The following is a 20,202-nucleotide window of genomic DNA, read 5'->3' as shown; positions in this document are numbered from 1 at the left end:
ACTGCCTTCTGTGGCAGAGAATTCCACAGATTCACAACTTTGGAATCCTTGCACCTGTGCTTTTTCCAAGCTAGGCTTTTGTTTTTTGGACATTTAAAAAAAGGATGTAGTCCTCTGTAGAAACATTGTATTGGCAGTCTCTCTGTGGTTTTGTTGAGAAACTTGAAATATATCCAGGTTTGATCCTCATCTGTCCAAAGAGAGGATTCTGATCTGCCTATTGACACTATTGTGCAATGCCAGTAGGTAGTTCACTGAATAGAAAAGTAGGGTATGATTAGTATTTTGGGGATTTTACTCTAATCCTGCACTTCCATTTCTCTCTCCATTTTGGTGTAGTGATACAGCGCAGAAACAGGCCTGTAATTCGGCCCACCGAGTCCCCGCCGACCAGCAATCCCCGCACACTTACACTATCTTACACACACTAGGGACAATTTACAATTTTACCAAGCCAATTAACTTATAAACCTGTACGTCGTTGGAGTGTGGGAGGAAGCTCTCGCAGATCATGGAGAGGACGTACAAAGTGTGTACAGACAGCGCTTGTAGTCAGGATTGAACCCGGGTCTCTCTGGCGCTGTAAGGCAGCAACTCCACCGCTGCGCCACCATGCCACCCCAATTATGGTGGAGGAATCCAATCTCGTGCTTCAACTTTTCTTCCTGCAATTAATGACCTTTTCATCTTGCTATCGCCTTTAATCTTTAAAAACTTGGTGGTGGTCGAGTTGTGCTTCGCTGTAGGAATTGACCTTGCATTCTATCTCAATGGTCCAGTGCAATCCTGTGGTTGTGCCATGTCCCGTTGAGCTGTTGCACCATTCCAGTTGTTCGCCGGTTCAAGTGAAAGTTTCTGTTATTATTCAGATACAAATGTGGAGTTATCTGGTTATTCATTTTGATTTCTAAATGCTTGAGTTTTGTATTAAATTGCTGTAGCATTTGTGTATAGAACAGAAGCGCATTGAGATGCAATACATTTATAAATATAGGTCTAAGTAAAAGATCTTGACGTTTGCATTAAACGATGCATGCCATATTTTGTTTAAGAAAGAACTGCAGATGCTGGAAAAATCGAAGGTAGACAAAAATGCTGGAGGAACTCAGCGGGTGAGGCAGCATCTATGGAAATGCTGAAGAAGAGGATCTTGACCCGAAACGTCGCCTATTCCTTTTCTGCATAGATGCTGCCTCACCTGCTGAGTTCCTCCAGCATTTTTGTCTACATGCCATATTTTGGTTTACATGAGAGAATTATGGGAGAAAATATAGGTTTCTTTACGCACTTCTATAGTTATCAGGTTTCCTTTGCGGTAGCAATCTTATTCCTCAATCTGTTGAGATAAGATTGAAGTCCCATTCTTAAATTCAGGTGCACGTGATATAAACTGACATTTCAGTACAGCCCTGGTTTTCACCTTGGAGATTAAACTGTAGTCCCTATTTCACTGTGAGACTGGATCTAAAATATTCTAGAACTGCCTGGAGAGGAGCAACTGCTCTCCTGTCCTGGCTTACACATTGTTCAACCAACACCATCAACCTAGTCTGGACATTTCTTGTATTTTCTGTTCGTGTGGAATCTTGCTAAGCGCAAATTAGCTGCTGCATTTGCCTATCTGACCACTTAAAGCAATTTGTTGGCTGTGAAAGGCATTCGTATGTTCAAAGGACATGCAAGGTACCATATAAACGTTATTCACCCATTTGTCTACTAACGTTAATTTCTGCTCTCGGGAACAATTGAAATTAAATTTGGCATGAATATTATCTAATGTTAATTTCTGGTCTTGGGAACAATTGAAATTAAATTTGGCATGAATGTTATCATCTTGGGTTCTTTCTGAAACCTCACTTTTGAAGTCATCATGCCTCTGCACAATTACAGCTCAATAACTCTATTGGATTTTCACAAGATTTGGTAAGTGATTGCCTCGTTAGATTTTACCAAAGTGTACACAATGGAATCTGTACGAGCATGTGAACATGTGCCGCAAGAGAGAATACATTTTCTCTAGCTTTTTCCAGAACTTCACAAGTAACTTTTTCTCATCAGACGTTAGGATCCTTTCGAAAGTGGGCTTGTCGAGAACTGTCAGTGTCCCCCGTCACTGAAAATCAGGTAGGCTTTTCATTGTCTGATGATGCCATTATTGCCTTGTCATGAAATACTTTTTTCTGTTTAAAAACAAAACAAAATACTGCTGTATCTGTAATAAATCCTCATGAGTTCCCATAGTCATGAGAAAATTAACATGGAATTAAACAAGTAATCATAATTGTCATTTGGTTTTGGGGCATTGTGATGCAATGTTATTATAAAATATATATGTAGCTGAGCATTTACGTTTTTTTCCTTACATGAATGACAATTGTTTAAGGTGAAATAATTCAGATTATGATTACACTTGCTATTTAAAAAAAAAACAACACTTCCTTGGTCTGGCAAGTGACTCCTCCTAGGGACAAAAGTTGATATCCGTTAATGCATGGAATTGAGGAATGGCAGTGGTTGGATCTACACAAACTCTTCGGGTAATACATCTGTATATAATGTCAGGGAGATTTGTCAAAGAATCGACTTATGACTTTTGTTTTTGCAGAATCTGTTGGCAACAGCCACACCACAGGATGCTCAGCAGTGGTTGCACAGAAATCGATTTTCTCCATACTGCAGGCTCTTCGCAAACTTCTCTGGTACCTTTTGCTTATTAACTATTTTGGATGAAAATGTGTCAAAATTACCTGGATGCTGGAATGGATTGGACTCATTCTTTCCATCTCTAGGGCCAGGATTTAGATTCCAAAGGACCAGATGGATTGTCTCCACCACTGTAGCACTTCAGTGAACCACATTAGCAACTTCTGACGCATTCCCCAGAGCATCAAACTGAAGATTTGTAATATGACATTTAATTGACCAATTAAGTGAGATTTCAATAGTGTGGGAAAATATAGATTTGCACTTTAATAGCGGTCCTTTCCTAAGATGACGACATCATTTCCATTGTGGGGAAGCACAATGTTTTATTAGCTCATCCAGGTGTATTTTTCCCCCCTCTAAGGGACACAGCCAAAATGAAGGGCCCTGGTGAACATAGTTCCAATTTACTTCAACAGGAAGGAGGGGAATAAACGAACGCACTTGAAGTTATTAACTAATATCAAACATTTTAAAACTTGTGGAATTTGGTAGGCAGGAAAAGTAATTGGAGGGAGGGAAGGAATTTGTTTTCATATTCCATGGGGAAGTTGAAGTAAAGTTAATAAGCATAGTGGTAGAGCTGCTCCTCTCGGCACCAGAGACCCAGATTCAATCCTGACCTCCGGTGGTATCTATGTGGCGTTTGAACATTCTCCCTGTGGCTGCGTAGGTTTCCTCCATGTGCTCCGGTTACCTCCCACGTCCGAAACACGTGCAGGTTTGTAGAGAGTGAGAGAACACAGCACTAGTGTGAATGGGTGATTAATGGTCGGCGTGGGCTGAAGGGCCCATTTCCATGCTGTCTCTTTCAATCTCTGCTAAGATAGTAATCCAGAAAGGATACACTGGAAGGACACAATATCTTGGAGCAGAGAGGGAGTAAGAGGAATGTTTAGAACAACACTGACCATCGTTGCATTAGAACCAAGAAACCAGCTGTCGTAGAGTCGTACAATACAGAAAAAAGCCCTTTGGCCCACCAAGTCCACGACCATCTATCTTCTATTGACACTAAGTGCTGAGATGGGGGAAACGGCAATGGATTGCTGAATGTGTTAAAGCCACATAACATAACTAGGGATTGCATAACTCTGCATGGGGTGGAAAACTCAATTTGAACTGTGATATTTGTTTCCGTTGCATTGTAGCAAAAACAATAACTCAAACATTAAAGAATTTGAAATATAGTTGGTGAACTGTTGCTTTATCTCATGGACTGGAGACTGAAAAACCAAAAGATTAGAAGATAATCTGGAATGCTGTGTACAGTTTTTTTTAAAATTATAATAAATCATATAGAAGTGCAAAAATAATTTCTAGAATACTGAAACTAGGTCAAGCAACATTTGTGTAGAGAAAAAACATAGTTAATTTATCAGGTCAATGGTAAGACATAGATCATTGTAGTTTATGTACGAAATTGACTTGTGGCCATCTGAGAACAAAACGTGTTCATTAAAGCCCTGTCCCACTGTACGAGTTCATTCAAGAGCTCTCCCGAGTTTAAAAAAAAATCAAACTCGTGGTAAGCACGTAGAATGAACGTAGCGGGTACGTCGGAGCTCGAGGACGTCTCTTAGCGGCTCGTAACGCTAACGGCAGGTACTCGGGGGGAAAATGCGGTAAGCTCGGGAAGACTCGTGACAATTTTTTAACATGTTGAAAAATGTCCATGAGAGCCCCGAGTACCTGCGAGCGGCCATTACCGTAAATCTCCCGAGTTCGAATCAGGGTAAACTCGGGAGAACTCTTGAATGAACTCGTACAGTGGGACAGGGCAATAACTTGTGGATAGACTGTACTCTAATGTAGTGCAAATAGGTGTTGCATTGTCTGGAGATGCTCTTTCAGAGAGTTATTGCAATGAGGTTCCTCTGCCTATACAGATGGTCGGCAGAGCTGGTATTGTAGCTGTTGAAGAGCAGGAAATTGTTGGCTGTCTGGCCACGGTTCCTTCACCAACCAACAGTATATAAATTATTTTATTTTGTGACTCCCTACTGTGCGCAAATTTGCCTGCAAATAGATGCAATCTCTTTGAATCTGTGTTTTCGGCATAATATAAATTATATTTCTTTCCCTCTTGGTCAGAAAACATGAAATCTGTTTGGTCTGGTGCTTCTAAAGATCAAAGGGAGCAAGAGGCTTGGACTCTTATCCTTTTTGCGATGAATCTCCATGTATGATGTCTGTGATGTTATTTTTACAATAAGCATTTTGGGTCAGTTTGACTATCATTGTCACTCTTGCCTTGAATAAAGCACATTTTGGATTCCAAGCCCACATACAATCACACCAGATACCTCTATACAGTATTAAAGGATGTCATGGCCATACAAGTCGGGTTTCATGGCAGTGTGTGCATGTAGCTATTGAGCGTGGTGGGGGTGGTATTGTGTTGCTATGTTGCAACTTGAAGTGATTTGCAATCAATGAGATGTTAAATAAGGCTCTGTCTCCAGTTTGGATGAGAAACCTTGTGTCACTTCTCAACACAAGGATGTTCTGTGTTCTGATAATTGCTACAGCACCGCTGGGGGTGGGGTGGGGGGGGGGGGATTATTATCTGATTTGATTTTGGGAAAACTTGGCTGTGCGCAAATTGTATGTCAGATTTGTTTATATGCTTTCCATTGCACTTTGAGTATTCCATTATTTTGAAACTACTTTTTAAACCATACTGTAGATGTGTTAAGGCGCTATAATTAATGCAAGTTCATTTACTCCGTGCTCGGGGTAAAAATATGTATGTTATGACATACAACTCCACTGAACTGATAACGTATGATTGAGTCCATCACTTGAAACTAATCCTTTATGTAATGCACTGTTTTGAAACGAGTGCTATTGAGCCAAATTGAGCAATTTGGATCAGCTTGAGCTCATTTGTAGCGTTGTCCAAGTCAAATTTGAAACTAAGACACGCTCTCTGGTACAAACAAATTGTCTTCATTCAGTTTTCAGTGAATGTTGCTCTTTTTTGAAATGCCATCTTTTGGATGAAAAGTCTGTCGGTTTTAGTAGATGTAAACTGTATCGATGCTGAACGGGCGACTCTTGCTACGACCACCATTCTTGCCTCAACCAGCATGGCCAAAAACTCGTATGTTGCCTTTTTAATTCACTTGCTGCGCGCAAATTTGTTGCTGTTTTTGACTTTGTAGCACCATAACTTAATTGGTTTTGCAGTGTTTTCCATTGTCCTGAGGATGTGATGAGATATAATAAACTTTTTTGGCTGCCTGAACATATTAAATGACTTGAAGGCATTGGATTTTCAGCTTTCTCTCTGTTCCCCTATGCTCAATTAAATGCGCAGGTTGAGCAGCTCGAGTTCTTGAACATTTTGTATGGATGTTGGGTGAGATAGTAGTGGGAGTTATTTGAATTGATCATTTGATGCAATATTAAGAACTGATCCATAATTGATAAATATGCTGTCTTTTTCAATTCATCTTTTTACATGTTTGAAAAGGAAATTTAAAAAAAAAAAAAGTTAAAATAAATTGAATTGTAGGAAAGATCCCGTAGGTATGGAGTGGGTAGTCCTACAGTGTGGAAATGGGCCCTTCGGGGCCCTACTTGCCCACTCCGACCAACGTGTCCTGTCTACACTAGTCCCACCTGCCTGCATTTGGCCCATATCCCTCTAAACCTGTTCTATCCATGTATCTGTCTAATTGCTTCTTAAACCTTGAATGACAGAAATCTAATCTAAAAACAAAAGCCAACTCATGAGATGATCAAGCATGCTAATTCTGTACTTTGACCAGAAGTTGATCATTCTACTCCTTCAGAACTGTGACCGGGTTTGCATAGGGGAATATGTGCAAACGTTGGCTCTGCTGCCTGTTTTGAGGTTCTATTGCTTGTATCCACAGGTGGAGATCTGTTAAAGCTGACTAGAGATGATGTAATCCAGATCTGTGGTCCTGCAGATGGTATCCGGCTCTTTAATGCTCTGAAAGGAAGGTGGGTTCATTCATTGTGCTTGCAATTCAATTTTAAATTTTGGAAATTTAAATGTTAGTAGAATGTCTGTTCCCAAACAGCTCCAACTACAACAATCTACAGGAGAGAACGAAGCAAGGTATATATCTACATCTAAGAAATGTGTGCTGTTTATCTGTACCTGTAGATGGCCTAAACTATATTTCCTTTTTTTTTTTTTTGAAGAGCCGACAAAGTCTCTATATCATAAAACTAGGTTGGGGTAAATCATGGAAGTGATTTAGTTTAGTTTTTGCAGTGGAGCAGATAAAATGTCCACAAAGGAACTTTTGACAGCAAAGATTCAGTATGAATGCTGGTTTACATTTAAAGGACCAATTTGAGAAGAGAAACTGACAAGAACTTGCATTTATATGACACCATGCCATGCAACTCTAAATGTTTTGAATCTTTTTGTGTTCATTGAACTGCAACTACTGTTCTGCAGAGTAATTCTGCTGCAGACCAGTTTGTCTACAGTAGAATTCCACCGAATCAGTAAATAGTGGCTGGTAATGTGTTTCGGTGGTGATGGATTAAGGAAAAATGATAACAACAACACAAGTTTTGCTTTAGTTTAATGCAGTTCTTTTAAATGATCTCTAATCACAAAGGGATTGAGATAGCAGGAAAGGTTGGTGGTTAACCTGCATTAGACTAAATCAAGGAAACAAAACAAAACTTGCAGTGACATACACCAACTTGTAGGTCATTTCCAGCTGCTTCATAACTAATGAATTACTTTTGAAATGCAGCCCTTTTAACCTTGCACCAAATTGCAAGCACCATGGTCTCACAAGTGAGCAGTGAGAGAGATGACCAATTTGGAGATGACCTCTACCTGCCAATCTTTCTGGGATTAATCATTTTTTTTGCTTAGCTATGGCATTAAGGGCTGTTGAGGGAGTTGGAATCTAGTTTTTATTTCTCTCTTCTACGTTTAGGATGGTTAGACCAAGGCTGACCATTTACGTTTGTCAGGAAGCACAACAGGCCCGAGAGCAACAACACCAGAAGCATGAAAATGGTGATTCTGCGAACAGTTCTTTTTATGGTGAGTACATCAAAGCCTCCCTGTGCACCCAAAATTAAGGTCAATTCTGCTCTTAAATATAAGCTTATTCTGAAACTTATTGATTAATGAGAAAAACAATCATCCGTCCAGTCTTTTTTTTCCTTTGAATCCCAAACCAACAAAGCTGCACGATGGTTGTATGTATTGGAAAAGGTAGATTAAATAGTTGACTGCATAGTTGTCAAATTCTGGTTCTGTTGCCGGTTTAAAAACTCACTGCATGTCCTTACGTAAATTATAGTTTAGTTTAGAGATACTGTGCGGAAACAGGCCCTTTGGCCCACCGAGTCCGCGCCGATCAGTGATCACCCGTACGCTAGCACTATCCTACACACTAGGGGTCATTTACAGAAGCCAATTAACCTACAAACCTGTATGTCTTTGGAATTTGAGGAAACCGGATCTCCCAGAGAAAACCCACATGGTCACGGAGAACGTACAAACACCGTACAGACAGCACCCGTAGTCGGGATCGAACTCGGGTCTCTGGCGCTGTGAGGCAGCAACTCTACTGCTGCACCACCGTGCCGCCCCCTTTTAAGAGTTTACATAAAACTCTTTAACATTTCACATTAATCCCAGAGAATTGGCAGGTCGTGGGGTGGAAAAGAGCAGCTCCAAATTGGTCACGTCTCCCACTGCTCAACAACGCAACAGGTTGGGATAAAGAAGAATTGTCTGCTGCTTTTTTTCCTCACTCCCTCGGAACAGGCCTTTTTCAAACCTCTGGTCACCCAGCATACTGCTCTTGACTTGGAACTCTGGCTTGAACTGGAGCATTCCACTTTGTGCTCGTTGTAGTGGTGTTTGACTAACCTGTTTGAATTTGGAGTTTCACTGACTTGCCACACCTGTTCTCAAGCTGCTCCCTGTTGTATTCAGGGTTTGTCCAACATCAGCAAGCAGAGTTGAGTTGTTTCAGACCACTGGTGTGGGTAAATGCAATAACACAAATGCTAATATGTTTAGTGTAGAGATACACCATGGAAACAGACCCTTCGGCCCACAGAGACCGCACCATTGAATGGTGGTGCTGGTTCAAAGGGCCGAATGGCATACTGTACCTATTTTCCTAAGTTTCTATCATATTCTTCCTATATGTTGAATGTAAATGGAAAGCGATGAAAGTTAAAGCTCATTATAAGCTAAACTAATATAGAACATGTATTTTTATTGCTGCAACATTTGATTTGTGCATTCCATTTTTCAGTGTACCATGCAATTTATTTGGAAGAGTTAACAGCAATTGAAATGACAGAGAAGATTGCTCAACTTTTCAATATTTCTCCCCGTCAAATCCACCAGATCTATAAACAGGGCCCCACGGGTATTCACGTGCTTGTGAGCGATGAGGTAAATAACTAATGGCATTTTGATGAATGTGGGATAGGGACTTGGATATCTCTCCGCGGAACTGGCATGAAATGGGTGGCTCGAGTGGTCTCCTTCTGTGCCACGATGATTCTATGGAATGACAGTTACAGAGTGGTTGATTTTCCAAGTGCCATAGGTGCGCAAAGTAGCTTTAGTGTGGGCTTGAAGTCAAATGCAAAACATCTATGAAATGTTCTTAACATTGAAAAGTTGAGGAAAGCAACAGTTAGAATTGCCTGTTCCTGTTCTGTTCCATGTGTAATGGTACTTTGTCATGTGTACCTAAGTATAGTGAAATTATTTTCCAGATGATCCAAAACTTCCAGGATGAATCGTGTTTTGTTCTCGATACCTTAAAAGGTAACTGTTCCAGCAATGGAATTTACATTTTCTGTAAATTTGCAGCCCTGATTATAGTCTCTTGAATTTAAAAAAATCTTAGCTTAATATTTGGGTTTTCAAGCATTTTCTCTCTCTCCCCCCCCCCCCCCCCCCCCCCCCCCCTTTTTTGGGAAAGTGATAGGTTTTGTAATATGTCTTTGCTTTTTCCGCTTACTTCCTACAGCCGAGGGCAGTGACAGTTACCACATAATCCTCAAGTGACTGATTTGCAAGGATAACGTCTTCTGTGAATGACCTTACCCCTACGTTGTGGCTCCTACTCCCAGCAGCAATATATTTCCAAGCCGCAAAGACTCGAGTATGCTGCTATCTATCTTGGCGCAGGAATAACCGTGATGGGATTGTGCACATGTTCAGCAGCCTGACGCAAGTGACCAACTTCTCTTGAAGCAGGTCCTAAATTGTGGGCAAGAGGATAGATGGAGGAAAGAAGAACACCTGACAGATGAATGTGCGTGTTGTTCAACTTTGATATGAAATTGTTCCTGATAAGTGTGTTCGCTGCTGTTCTTGATTTTGGGTGGGTGGGAGGGGAGGGGACGTGCAGCAAGCCCAGAGCTTGATCAACTGTTTTTTCATTCTTGATTTGCACCTTTATATATTTATGTACACCATCTTTAGTACCTGGCTGAAAAGTACATCATACATGCATTTTATCTGGTTGAGTTTGCTTCCATGTTGCATCTGAGCTAATATTAGTACAGCCATTTGCTACTTATTTTGAATTGCCACAGACTGTCAGCTCTTGTAACTCAATCCATGTTCAGTACTTTGCTTAAGCCTTTCCTGTACAGTCCTGGTATGATTTGAAATCTACTTACCTCTGAGGGTATGCAGTTCACTTTCAACTTGGTTAAGTAATTGCAGTAAAGTATTGGATTGATTTACTTATTTCATCCATGTCTTGCCTTCTGAAAATGAGATCCCATTTATTTAGTTGGTTATGTGCAAAATTTGGAAAGGATTTTTAAGCAAAATATTTTTGGACGTTAATTTGGGAAAGGTTTCCTGTTCAAAGCAGTGCAATAACTTGTCACAGTGTCCATTAGCCAAATGTAGACTTCCGGTTGAAATCCTAATCCAGGTGACCATTCACAAGCAGTGGCTTGTTGGAGGATTTTGCAAATGCAAGGATACAAGGATGCCTGACATCTCTCAAATTTGCTTTCTCATTTCTTCCTCATTCCCAACCAACTGTGCACTTCAGCCACTCTAGCCAAGGTCTGATCCACCTTATTTATGTGTGGTCACTTTTGCTCATTTAAGAAGGAATTACCTTGGATACCAATGAGCTGCCTGTGCTCTGCATATTCCTACACAGTCAAGTGAAAGCCATGAAGACAGTAAGCTCATCAAACAAGTTTCAAATAACTTTTAATGTGTATAAAATCAAATTACGTTTCTGTCAGCAGCAATGCTGGAACTTGTGTTCTGGTCTAATCTTGAATCTCTATTTGGAAACAGCTTTTGTAAAAGGCTTTATGAGATGACAAGAATCAGATCCTCCTGTCTTAATTCAGTGAATTACTGTCATGTTTCCTATTGCAGAATGTGGTTTGAACAGTGTAGAAAAGCAACAAGTAGAATTTATCCAATGAAGCAGTTGCTTTTTGAAAGCTGCTGAACTTCCAGACAAATCTTCTGCTTGATATGGTAATATCTTTTACTCCGAATTCCCAATCCTGTGAAAGTTTCCAATCTTATTCTTTACTGTTGTCGCTCAGAAATAATTGGAGATTGAGCCTGAATTTTGCCAACGTCTATGCTTATCAATGCAACTTTTGAGTTGCTTGCTCAGTTGGTTTCTGTGAATTAACATGGAAAACTATAATGGAAAACCCCAGCATATTGAAAGAAGGGAGGAAGATTTAATAGAAGCATTTTCAACTTAAAAAGATCTTCCTTCACTAAATCCACTTCACTAAAATCCACTTTATTCAGGATAATACCTTCCCATCAATGGCCTGTGATGCAGTAACATTTCAGTTGTATTTTTTGTAATTGTCAGGAAATTGAGTAATCAAGGGCAAAATTTTGATCTTTAATATTTCATTCATACCATAATTCATGAGCCTTTATTTGGGCTATTTGAATGTGTCTATGTAATCATCTGTGGCCTATTGAAATACAAACAGTATCCATTTTGATGTCTATAATTAAACTACTTTAAGCCACTTTGAAACAGACAACAGAGGAATGGCAAAATGTACATTAGGCTGTGAATAACCTCCCATTCAGTCAATGACTAAATGGCCCAAGTGACGATACTAATTTGCAGGAGAGATGGAAAGGTGAAGTTACTTGGAACCCTGCCTTGTGAAACACGAGATCGGTGTTGCAATTTGGCAGAAGGTATCAGAATACAGAATATCTATAGTTGAGGGATTAAAGGCTGAATTCTGGTTGGAGTAAGTTCTCCCCCTGGATTGTAAGGATTGGATGCAGATTGAGTTTGGAGCAACATTAACTCAATTTTAGGTATTATATTATTATTAAAAAAGTAGCACGTGGGAGACCATTTGGATATAGTAGTGAATGAAGTTGTACTCAAATGTAGATCTATATCTCTAAATTTTTTTCAGCTGGAACATGGCTGAACCAACGTTGTAGGTGTATAGTCATTGGGAAGGCAGGCAGGAGACTGGGAAGATAATTGCCTTCCATTGGAACTCTGCAGGTGAACTCTGGAGTCTCATCATTTGAGTTCAGAAATAAGATAATTGCTATTCTAATTGCTGATCCATAGCTACCAACTGCAATAAGGTTTACCTCAATTTTGGTTATGAAGTCGACTCTGCCACTAACATCAGTTCAATGACATTTGGGAACCAAAGGCTAAACTGTTTATAATCGAGCAATGGTCCTTTCCCATCCAGTGGTAATGGTCAATGTTATTTTTTTTTAAGGAAATGTAAGAAAATGCATCAGAAATTAAAATGGTGAGGGACCCTCAATGTTCGGTTGAAGGCCTTATTGAGCTGATTTGACTGTGTGAGATAAAAGTAACCTGGGACTCCTCGTATCAGGTAGTTAAGGGTCTGGTTACTGAGGAAACCAGTTTAGTTCAAAATAGTAGAATTGTCCGCTGTTTGAAGTTCATATTGAAATATTATTTAATTAAGTAGTAATTAGGGCGGAGCAGCTGATAGAGCCACTGCCTCACGGTGCCAGCGAACCGGGTTCAATCCTGACCTTGGGTGCTGTCTGTGTGGAGTTTGTACGTTCTGCCTGTGACCACGTGGGTTTCCTCCCACACTCCAGAGACGTGCGGGTTTGTAGGTTAATTGGCCCTCGGTGAATTGTCCCCAGTGTGTTGGAAGTGAATGAGAAAGTGGGAAAACACAGAACGAGTTTGTACAGGTGATCAATGGTCGGTGTGGACCTGGTGGACTGAAGTGCCTGTTTCCATGCTGTATCTCTAAAATTCAACTCAAATTATTAAAGAAATGGATTAAAATGGACTTCCAGTCATGATTATCTCAACACATCTTTGCTTGTTTTGTGGGTTGGGTTTGAGAGAATCTTGAAGACTAATTGGAAGAACGCGGAGGTTTGATTTAACAAATCTGCATTTTAGTCAAGACTTTGCTACTGTGGCATGTTTACAGACCGTAAATGGAGCAGTCGTTATGTAAGAGATTAAATTAGAACTCTTGAATGTGTTGCGTTTTCTGGAGGGAGTCGGGATAGATAACAGTCGGGCTATAATGGCTAGCGGCCTCTTTCATGTAATCGTGTTCCAGCACAGTGCATGATTACAATTTTTAATATTTTTCCTATGCAGCCATTACAGAAAGTGTAAAACAAATGCTGAGGCAAAATGAAAACTTGTTCATACATTGTACAACATAATATGATACATCAGTGAGTTTTCCTGTAATGTTTTTAACATGTAATCCGCAAAATGTACAATTCACAATATGTTGAATTAATAGTAAATGGTAGTTTTAATTTTCTAATCGTCTCCAATTTGTGATTTTCAGAAAATTGAGAAACCAAGGGCAAAATTTTTATCTCCTTTAAAATTTAATTCATACCATAATTCATGAGCCTTTAGGCCATTTGAATGTGTCTATGTAATAACCTGTGGCCTATTGAAGTACAAACAGTATCCATTTTGATTTCTATAATAAGCCACTTTGAAACGAACAACAGAGGAATGGCAAAATGTACATTAGGCTGTGAATAACCTCCCATTCAGTCATTGAGTAAATGGCCCAAGGGACGATACTAATTTGCAGGAGAGATGGAAAGGTGAAGTTACTTGGAACCCTGCCTTGCGTTGCAATTTGGCAGAAGGTATCAGAATACAGAATATCTATAGTTGAGGGATTAAAGGCTGAATTCTGGTTGGAATAAGTTCTCCTGGATTGTAAGGATTGGATGCAGATTGAGTTTGGAGCAACATTAACTCAACTTTGTATGGTTTTTGAGATGGTCAAATGGCTCCTGGTTAATTAGTGTTGGCCCAGGAAATGTTGCTACATCCCTTATTTTGTACATGAGAGTCGTATGGTCATGCAGCACAGAACCAGGTTCTTGAGCCCACTGTAGGCATCAATACTCATCTATATTAATCTCATTTGCCAGCACTTTCATCAAGGCACAATAAAGCAGCCCTAAGCATTCAAAGAAATTCGCATTGGCCGTAGAATCTGCCTTTACATTCACTTGAAACACGACTGTCCTTTTGCAGAGAAACATACCAACAGAAGTGCTTTAAGCCTGAGTTGGAAGGATTTCTTGTTAAATAAAAATTCCATTAAAACCATGCAAAACTAAATGGATCTGTAGATCAAAATCAGTTTTGTTCCACTCTTACATAACAGACCAAATGGCAATCTCTATCAGTTATGGCTAACCAATGTACTGCCTGAATGAAAGCAATCTGTATTTTTAGTACCTGGGATAACATGACATGATTTAGTGACGTGAGTGCAATAATCATTAATTAATTCACAAATGATGGGTGCTATTAATGTGTTGCATTTGTACGAAGGGTGACTTTTGACCATCTCAAATCACCACCTGTCTTTTTTTCGAGATGTTCAAGAATCCCTTCCCAAGAGATGGTGTGCCAAGCCACCACAAATTAGAAATGAGGAACTGCAGGTGCTGGTTTATATAAAAAGACACGATGTATTGGAGTACTTCAGCAGGACAGGCAGCATCTCTGGAAAACATGGATAGCCATGTTATCCAGAGATGCTGCCTGACCTGCTGAGTAACTCCAGCACTTTCTCTTATTTTCCACCATAAGTTAGGCCAGCTTTTGGTTTCTTTTGTTTCATCCCTGGCATAACTTCTGACTGCAATTCTGGTTTGGTGGGCCCAGTAGTTTGGATTGCATTCTGTATTGGAATCTTGCATATTATCCATCTTCCCCAAAACATCTTGTATTTCTCTGCAAAGAGAATATGGAAGTTTGAGAGGCTTTTAATAGCCATGTTGTGTCTAGGTATGATACTCCAGCTGTTGCAGATTGTGGAATATGGCCACCTTGTCTTGTCTTTTTTCCCATCAGTTTCATTTGTGATAGTCATAGAGTGATGCAGTGTGGAAAGAGCGCTTTGGCCCAACTTGCCCACACCGGCCAACAATGTCCCAGCTACACTAGTCCCACTTGCCTGCACTTGGTCCATAACCCTCCAAACCTGTCCTATCCATGTACCTGTCCAACAGTTTCTTAAACGATGGGATAGTCCCAGCCTCAACTACCTCCTCTGGCAGCTTGTTCCATACACCCACCACCCTTTGTGTGAAAAAGTTACCCCTCGGATTCCTATTCAATCTTTTCCCCTTCACCTTGAACCTATGTCCTCTGGTCCTCGATTTCCCTACTCTGGGCAAAAAACTGTGCATCTACCCGATCTATTCCTCTCATGATTTTTTTTATACCTCTTTAAGATCACCCCTCATCCTCCTGCGCTCCATGGAATGGAGACCCAGCCTACTCAACCTCTTCCCATAGCTCACACCCTCTCGTCCTGGCAACATCCTCGTAAATCCTTTCAGAACCCTTTCAAGCTTGATAATATCTTTCCTATAACACGGTGCCCGGAACTGAACACAATATTATAAATGCGATCTCACCAACGTCTTATACAACTGCAACATGACCTCTCAACTTCTATACTCAATACTCTGACTGATGAAGGCCAAAGTGTCAAAAGCCTTTTTGACCACCTTATCTACCTGCGACTCAACCTTCAAGGAACCATGCACCTGTACTCCTAGATCCCTCTGCTCTACAACACTACCCAGAGGCCTACCATTTACTGTGTATGTTCTGCCCTTGTTCGACGTCCCAAAATGCCACACCTCACACTTCTCTGTATTAAATTCCATCAACCATTCCTCCGCCCACCTGGCCAATCGATCCAGATCCTGCTGCAATCGTTCACAACCATCTTCACTATCTGCAAAACCACTAACTTGTTGTTTGGATTTTTAATGTTACAACTATCTCTTGCCACTTATCTCCCTGCTACAAACTCATTCCTGAGCTTGTCAGAGTTTCTGTTCCACCCTTTGTTCTGGAGATCACTCCTGGATCCCGGAAACGACTGAAGTGTGAAGGAAGAGTCACAATGCTTGGAGAGCAGCAGGTTCATATTGACATCTGTAGGTTTGCATGGTTCTGATGGTAATTTTGAAATCGGGTAACTACTGATGCTGATAATTGGACATCAAAGCAGAAAATGCTGGCAACACTCAGCAGGTCAGGTGGCATCTGTGGAGGGAGAAGTCGAGTTAATGTTTCAGGTCAATTACATTTTTATTCAAAAAGCCACGATTCTGATGAAGGGTCGTTGACCCGAAACATTAACTGTTAATTTTTCCACGGTTGTCTGACCTGCTGAGTATCTCCCAACATTTTCTTTTCTTTTAATGACTTCCTAATCATGTTGTTTGAGGTGAAATTTGTCCACTACTTGATGCAAGAACATAATCAGACTCAATAGATTCAGATGGTCTCCTCTGGTAATTCTTCTCTCAAATCGGGCTCTGCGCTCTGGATGAACTAACAGAGGTTCTGCTCAACATTGAGCAGGGGATGAATGATCTATTGGGATTTTAAGGAAGGCACTGTTCTGTTGCTAGCATTCCATTAGATTTTTGAGAGTGTAAAGCGAAGGAAGAGCCCGAAACGTTGCTAATTTCCTTCGCTCCATAGATGCTGCTGCACCCGCTGAGTTTCTCCAGCATTTTTGTGTACTTTAGGAACAAAATATCCTGGCTTCTATTTACCAACTGCTGTTTACGAAGCTGAGCCATAATTACATGTGTCTGGGTTACTCAGTGGCTGAAACGTAGCTATTTCTCCCCTCAACCCCCTTGCCCCTCTATGTAAGTTAAAGGTGTTTTCTCAATGGCTTTCCTTGAGTAACATCAATGATGAGACTGTTCAGATCATTGAATTGTCAACGGGCCCGTTAACAAAGATCATCTGAAATATCAGATGTTTTCATCATGCTTCGAACTAATGTTGTTCATGCGCCTGGTTTGATATGAGTATCTGCTAAAACAGGGAATGTTACTTTAATACCCAGCGCAAATACGAACATATGGATCTGTGTAAATGGGGGTCTCCGAGCTAGGAGACTTCCAAATAGTGATGTGGGAGCTGGTGAATAGGAGGCTGCCTTGTGAGGAGCAGGAGACGTGTACTTGCTGGTGCGGTTACCTTGTGCATTATGACAAAGGTGGAATCACCCAGGGAATGTAGGTGGGGGACCATGGCAAAAGTCCGCGATAGTTGAGAAAACAGAGGTTGCTTTCACGTAGAACGTTTGAATGGTGTCGAGAGATGATGACTACATGTGGGAATGGATTTTGAGAAGTGAAGGAGCAGGGCCTGCCTGAACTACTGTTCAAATGGTGTACATCGCACCGACTGGGGGTCCGGAGATCACGAGGGGCTGCTGAACCTGGAATTAGCAGCAGCACGACAAGATGGGAATCGGCAGTGCAGGGTTGAGGAACTGTGCTAGTGGGTGGGTCATCTCCACAGGGGGCAGAATTACTAGCAGGGAATAAAGGTTTGTTTTTCATGTATTTACCCTTTGGATGGTCACTGGTGATCACATTGAGTAGACCATAATGACACTTATCCCAAGGCAATCAAGTGAGTGTGCATTTTGTATGGATGTTGCAAAGGGATTTGAGTTTTGCTGAGACTGGCAGTCTTTTCAGAGGTCCCGAGCAGCCTTGTATGGTTAAGCTCTACTTTCAGCTCCTGCCGTTAAATAACTGTAGTATAGTCTTGCGGGGCAAAAGCCTTATACCTTAAGCACCTAGCTGAGCCTTGGATCCAAGCGTGATAGAAGTTTTATAACTGGTTGTGAGCATGTGCAAATTACATTTTAAAATCCATAGTTGTTGGAAACATAAGACAGTCGCTTATGCGGATTTATAAAATTAAAACTAACACCTGTAATGTGCTCTGCCACAATAAAACTTGGCTTGGCATTTTTATTTCATAATTTAATTCAACTCTATAAACTTGATGTTTGCCTTGTGTCTGGAACACTCTGGTCTGATTTGCGGATAAGGTCTGATCTCTGGCCTTGCACAAAAATCAAGAACAAGATGGCAGTAAATCTTGCACGAAGGCCCAGGGCCAAGATTAAAATTGTTATCTATTCCGCTCCCAGTCCCGAGTAGACGCATGAAACTGCAGATGCTGGAACCTTGATAAGAACACACAGTGCTGGAGTAACTCAGCGGGTCCTGATCCACTGAGTTTCTCCCGCACTTTGATTCCTGGCAATTGTCAATGAACTTTACCCTCTACATTCTCCTAAACCCTTTGCCTTTCTATTTGCCTTGGAGGGAGAACCGCTTCTTATTTTCCTTCAATAACCCATCGGAATGATCATCTGCTTGTTCAAATGCCCCCCTCTCTGTAGTGACTTGGAGCACGTGCATTTTAAAGTGCTGTAACTTCAACGCAGTTGTGGAAGCCATGTGAAGTGCCCATCGCATTCCCCTCAATTGAAAGAGATGGTAAACCTCACCGCAAGAGATGATAAGATTTTGATCAAAATAGTTGTCCAATTTAATTACAAGCCATGTTGGGTGAAATGAATTGTTTTGCAAAAGATTATAAAAGACAAAGCTGCATTTGTTGTTTTTAATGTATAAACTGATCCAAAATACAATGAAATCTGGTGTACGTCTACTTTCTGGGAACTTTTGCAGGAAGCTAAAAATTACAGGGTGGTGTAACTGTGTTCATCTAATAAAATATGGCCTGGTAGAATTTTAATGTTTATTTTTCAAAACACTGCTTGTTCATGTCTGTATTTTTTCATGTTTGTCCATATTTTACTTAACTTGACACAATGAAACTGTAAAACACAATGCAGTACATATTCCTGGAATAAATTGGGTTTCAAAAGTTGAATTGATCTTTCCGTTATTGACCTGAAGCTAATTGAGGAAAAGCTCGATGTATTTTAAACCCTGAAGCTGGAATCTTCAAAAGCAGAGGTGCAATTTTTACGTTGGATCTTATGGTACATTTTGAAACGAGTTTGGAGATCCAGCGTAGCCCACCGCGTCCACGCTGACCATCGATCACCCGTACACTAGTTCTATGCTATTCCCACTTTCCCATCCTACAAAAGCCAATTAATCTACAGAAGTGCACATCTTATCTTTGGTAGACAAAAATGCTAGAGAAACTCAGCGGGTGAGGCAGCATCTATGGAGCGAAGGAAATAGGCAACGTTTCGGGCCGAAACCTTTCTTCAGACAGGTTGCCTATTTCCTTCGCTCCATAGATGCTGCCTCACCCGCTGAGTTTGTCCAGCATTTTTGTCTACCTTCAATTCTCCAGCATCTGCAGTTCCTTGTTGAACATTCTCTCCAGACCTGTCCCATCCATGTACCTGCCTCCTGTTTCTTAAATGTTGGGATAGTCCCAGCCTTAACTACCTCCTCTGGCAGCTTGTTTCATACACCCACCACCCTTTGTGGAAAAAGTTACCCCTCACATTCCTATAAAATAAGATAAGATTGTTAAGGGATTGGTCACGCTAGAGGCAGGAAACATGTTCCCGATGTTGGGGGAGTCCAGAACCAGGGGCCACAGTTTCAGAATAAGGGGTAAGCCATTTAGAATGGAAACGAGGAAACACTTTTTCTCACAGAGAGTGGTGAGTCTGTGGAATTCTCTGCCTCAGAGGGCGGTGGAGGCAGGTTCTCTGGATGCTTTCAAGAGAGAGCTAGATAGGGCTCTTAAAAAATAGTGGAGTCAGGGGATATGGGGAGAAGACAGGAACAGGGTACTGATTGTGAATGATCAGCCATGATTACATTGAATGGCGGAGCTGGCTCGAAGGGCCAAATGGCCTACTCCTGCACCTATTGTCTATCGGCACCCTCGATACCATTATTACTTCAGTTAAACTTTCCTTTCCTGTCCTTCAGTTAATCCCCCCCCCCCCCCCCCCCCACAAATCCCTCACTTAACATTTTGTTCCATATCTGTCCTCACCAAGAGCATTCCATTATTCAGCATGGACCGTTCACAGGTGCGCCTTGCCCATTAGAAATATGCCACAGTCAACCAAATGCAAAGTCAACCAAATGCAGAAAGACTGGATAAACAGGAATATCCACTTGCGTTCGTTTCTGTGCTTGAAACT

The 20,202-nt window shown here is 41.0% G+C and overlaps 1 protein-coding gene across 3 annotated transcripts in view; it reads left to right on the top strand.

Annotated features, from left to right (window-relative positions):
* tfcp2 (transcription factor CP2) overlaps positions 1-15,188 on the top strand; it is a 37,541-nt gene extending 22,353 nt beyond the window's left edge. The window contains exons 10-17 of one of the 3 annotated variants that reach the window (XR_004410544.1): positions 2,059-2,124; positions 2,606-2,699; positions 6,588-6,678; positions 7,641-7,750; positions 8,982-9,124; positions 9,454-9,505; positions 9,711-11,899; positions 13,847-15,188. Coding sequence is in view for 2 of the 3 variants with exons in the window: in XM_033015819.1 (XP_032871710.1) it covers positions 2,059-2,124; positions 2,606-2,699; positions 6,588-6,678; positions 7,641-7,750; positions 8,982-9,124; positions 9,454-9,505; positions 9,711-9,748 (594 nt within the window). In the remaining variant the exon portion in view is untranslated. Of the gene's footprint in view, positions 1-2,058; positions 2,125-2,605; positions 2,700-6,587; positions 6,679-7,640; positions 7,751-8,981; positions 9,125-9,453; positions 9,506-9,710; positions 12,801-13,846 lie in introns of those variants that run through there. The other 2 variants (XM_033015819.1, XM_033015818.1) reach the window with 2 other exon arrangements.
* Positions 15,189-20,202: the final 5,014 nt, after the last annotated feature.

The sequence above is a fragment of the Amblyraja radiata genome, chromosome 46, assembly GCF_010909765.2.
Source record: "Amblyraja radiata isolate CabotCenter1 chromosome 46, sAmbRad1.1.pri, whole genome shotgun sequence".
NCBI classification, from domain to species: domain Eukaryota; kingdom Metazoa; phylum Chordata; class Chondrichthyes; order Rajiformes; family Rajidae; genus Amblyraja; species Amblyraja radiata.
This window is presented reverse-complemented; position numbering and strand designations above follow the sequence as displayed.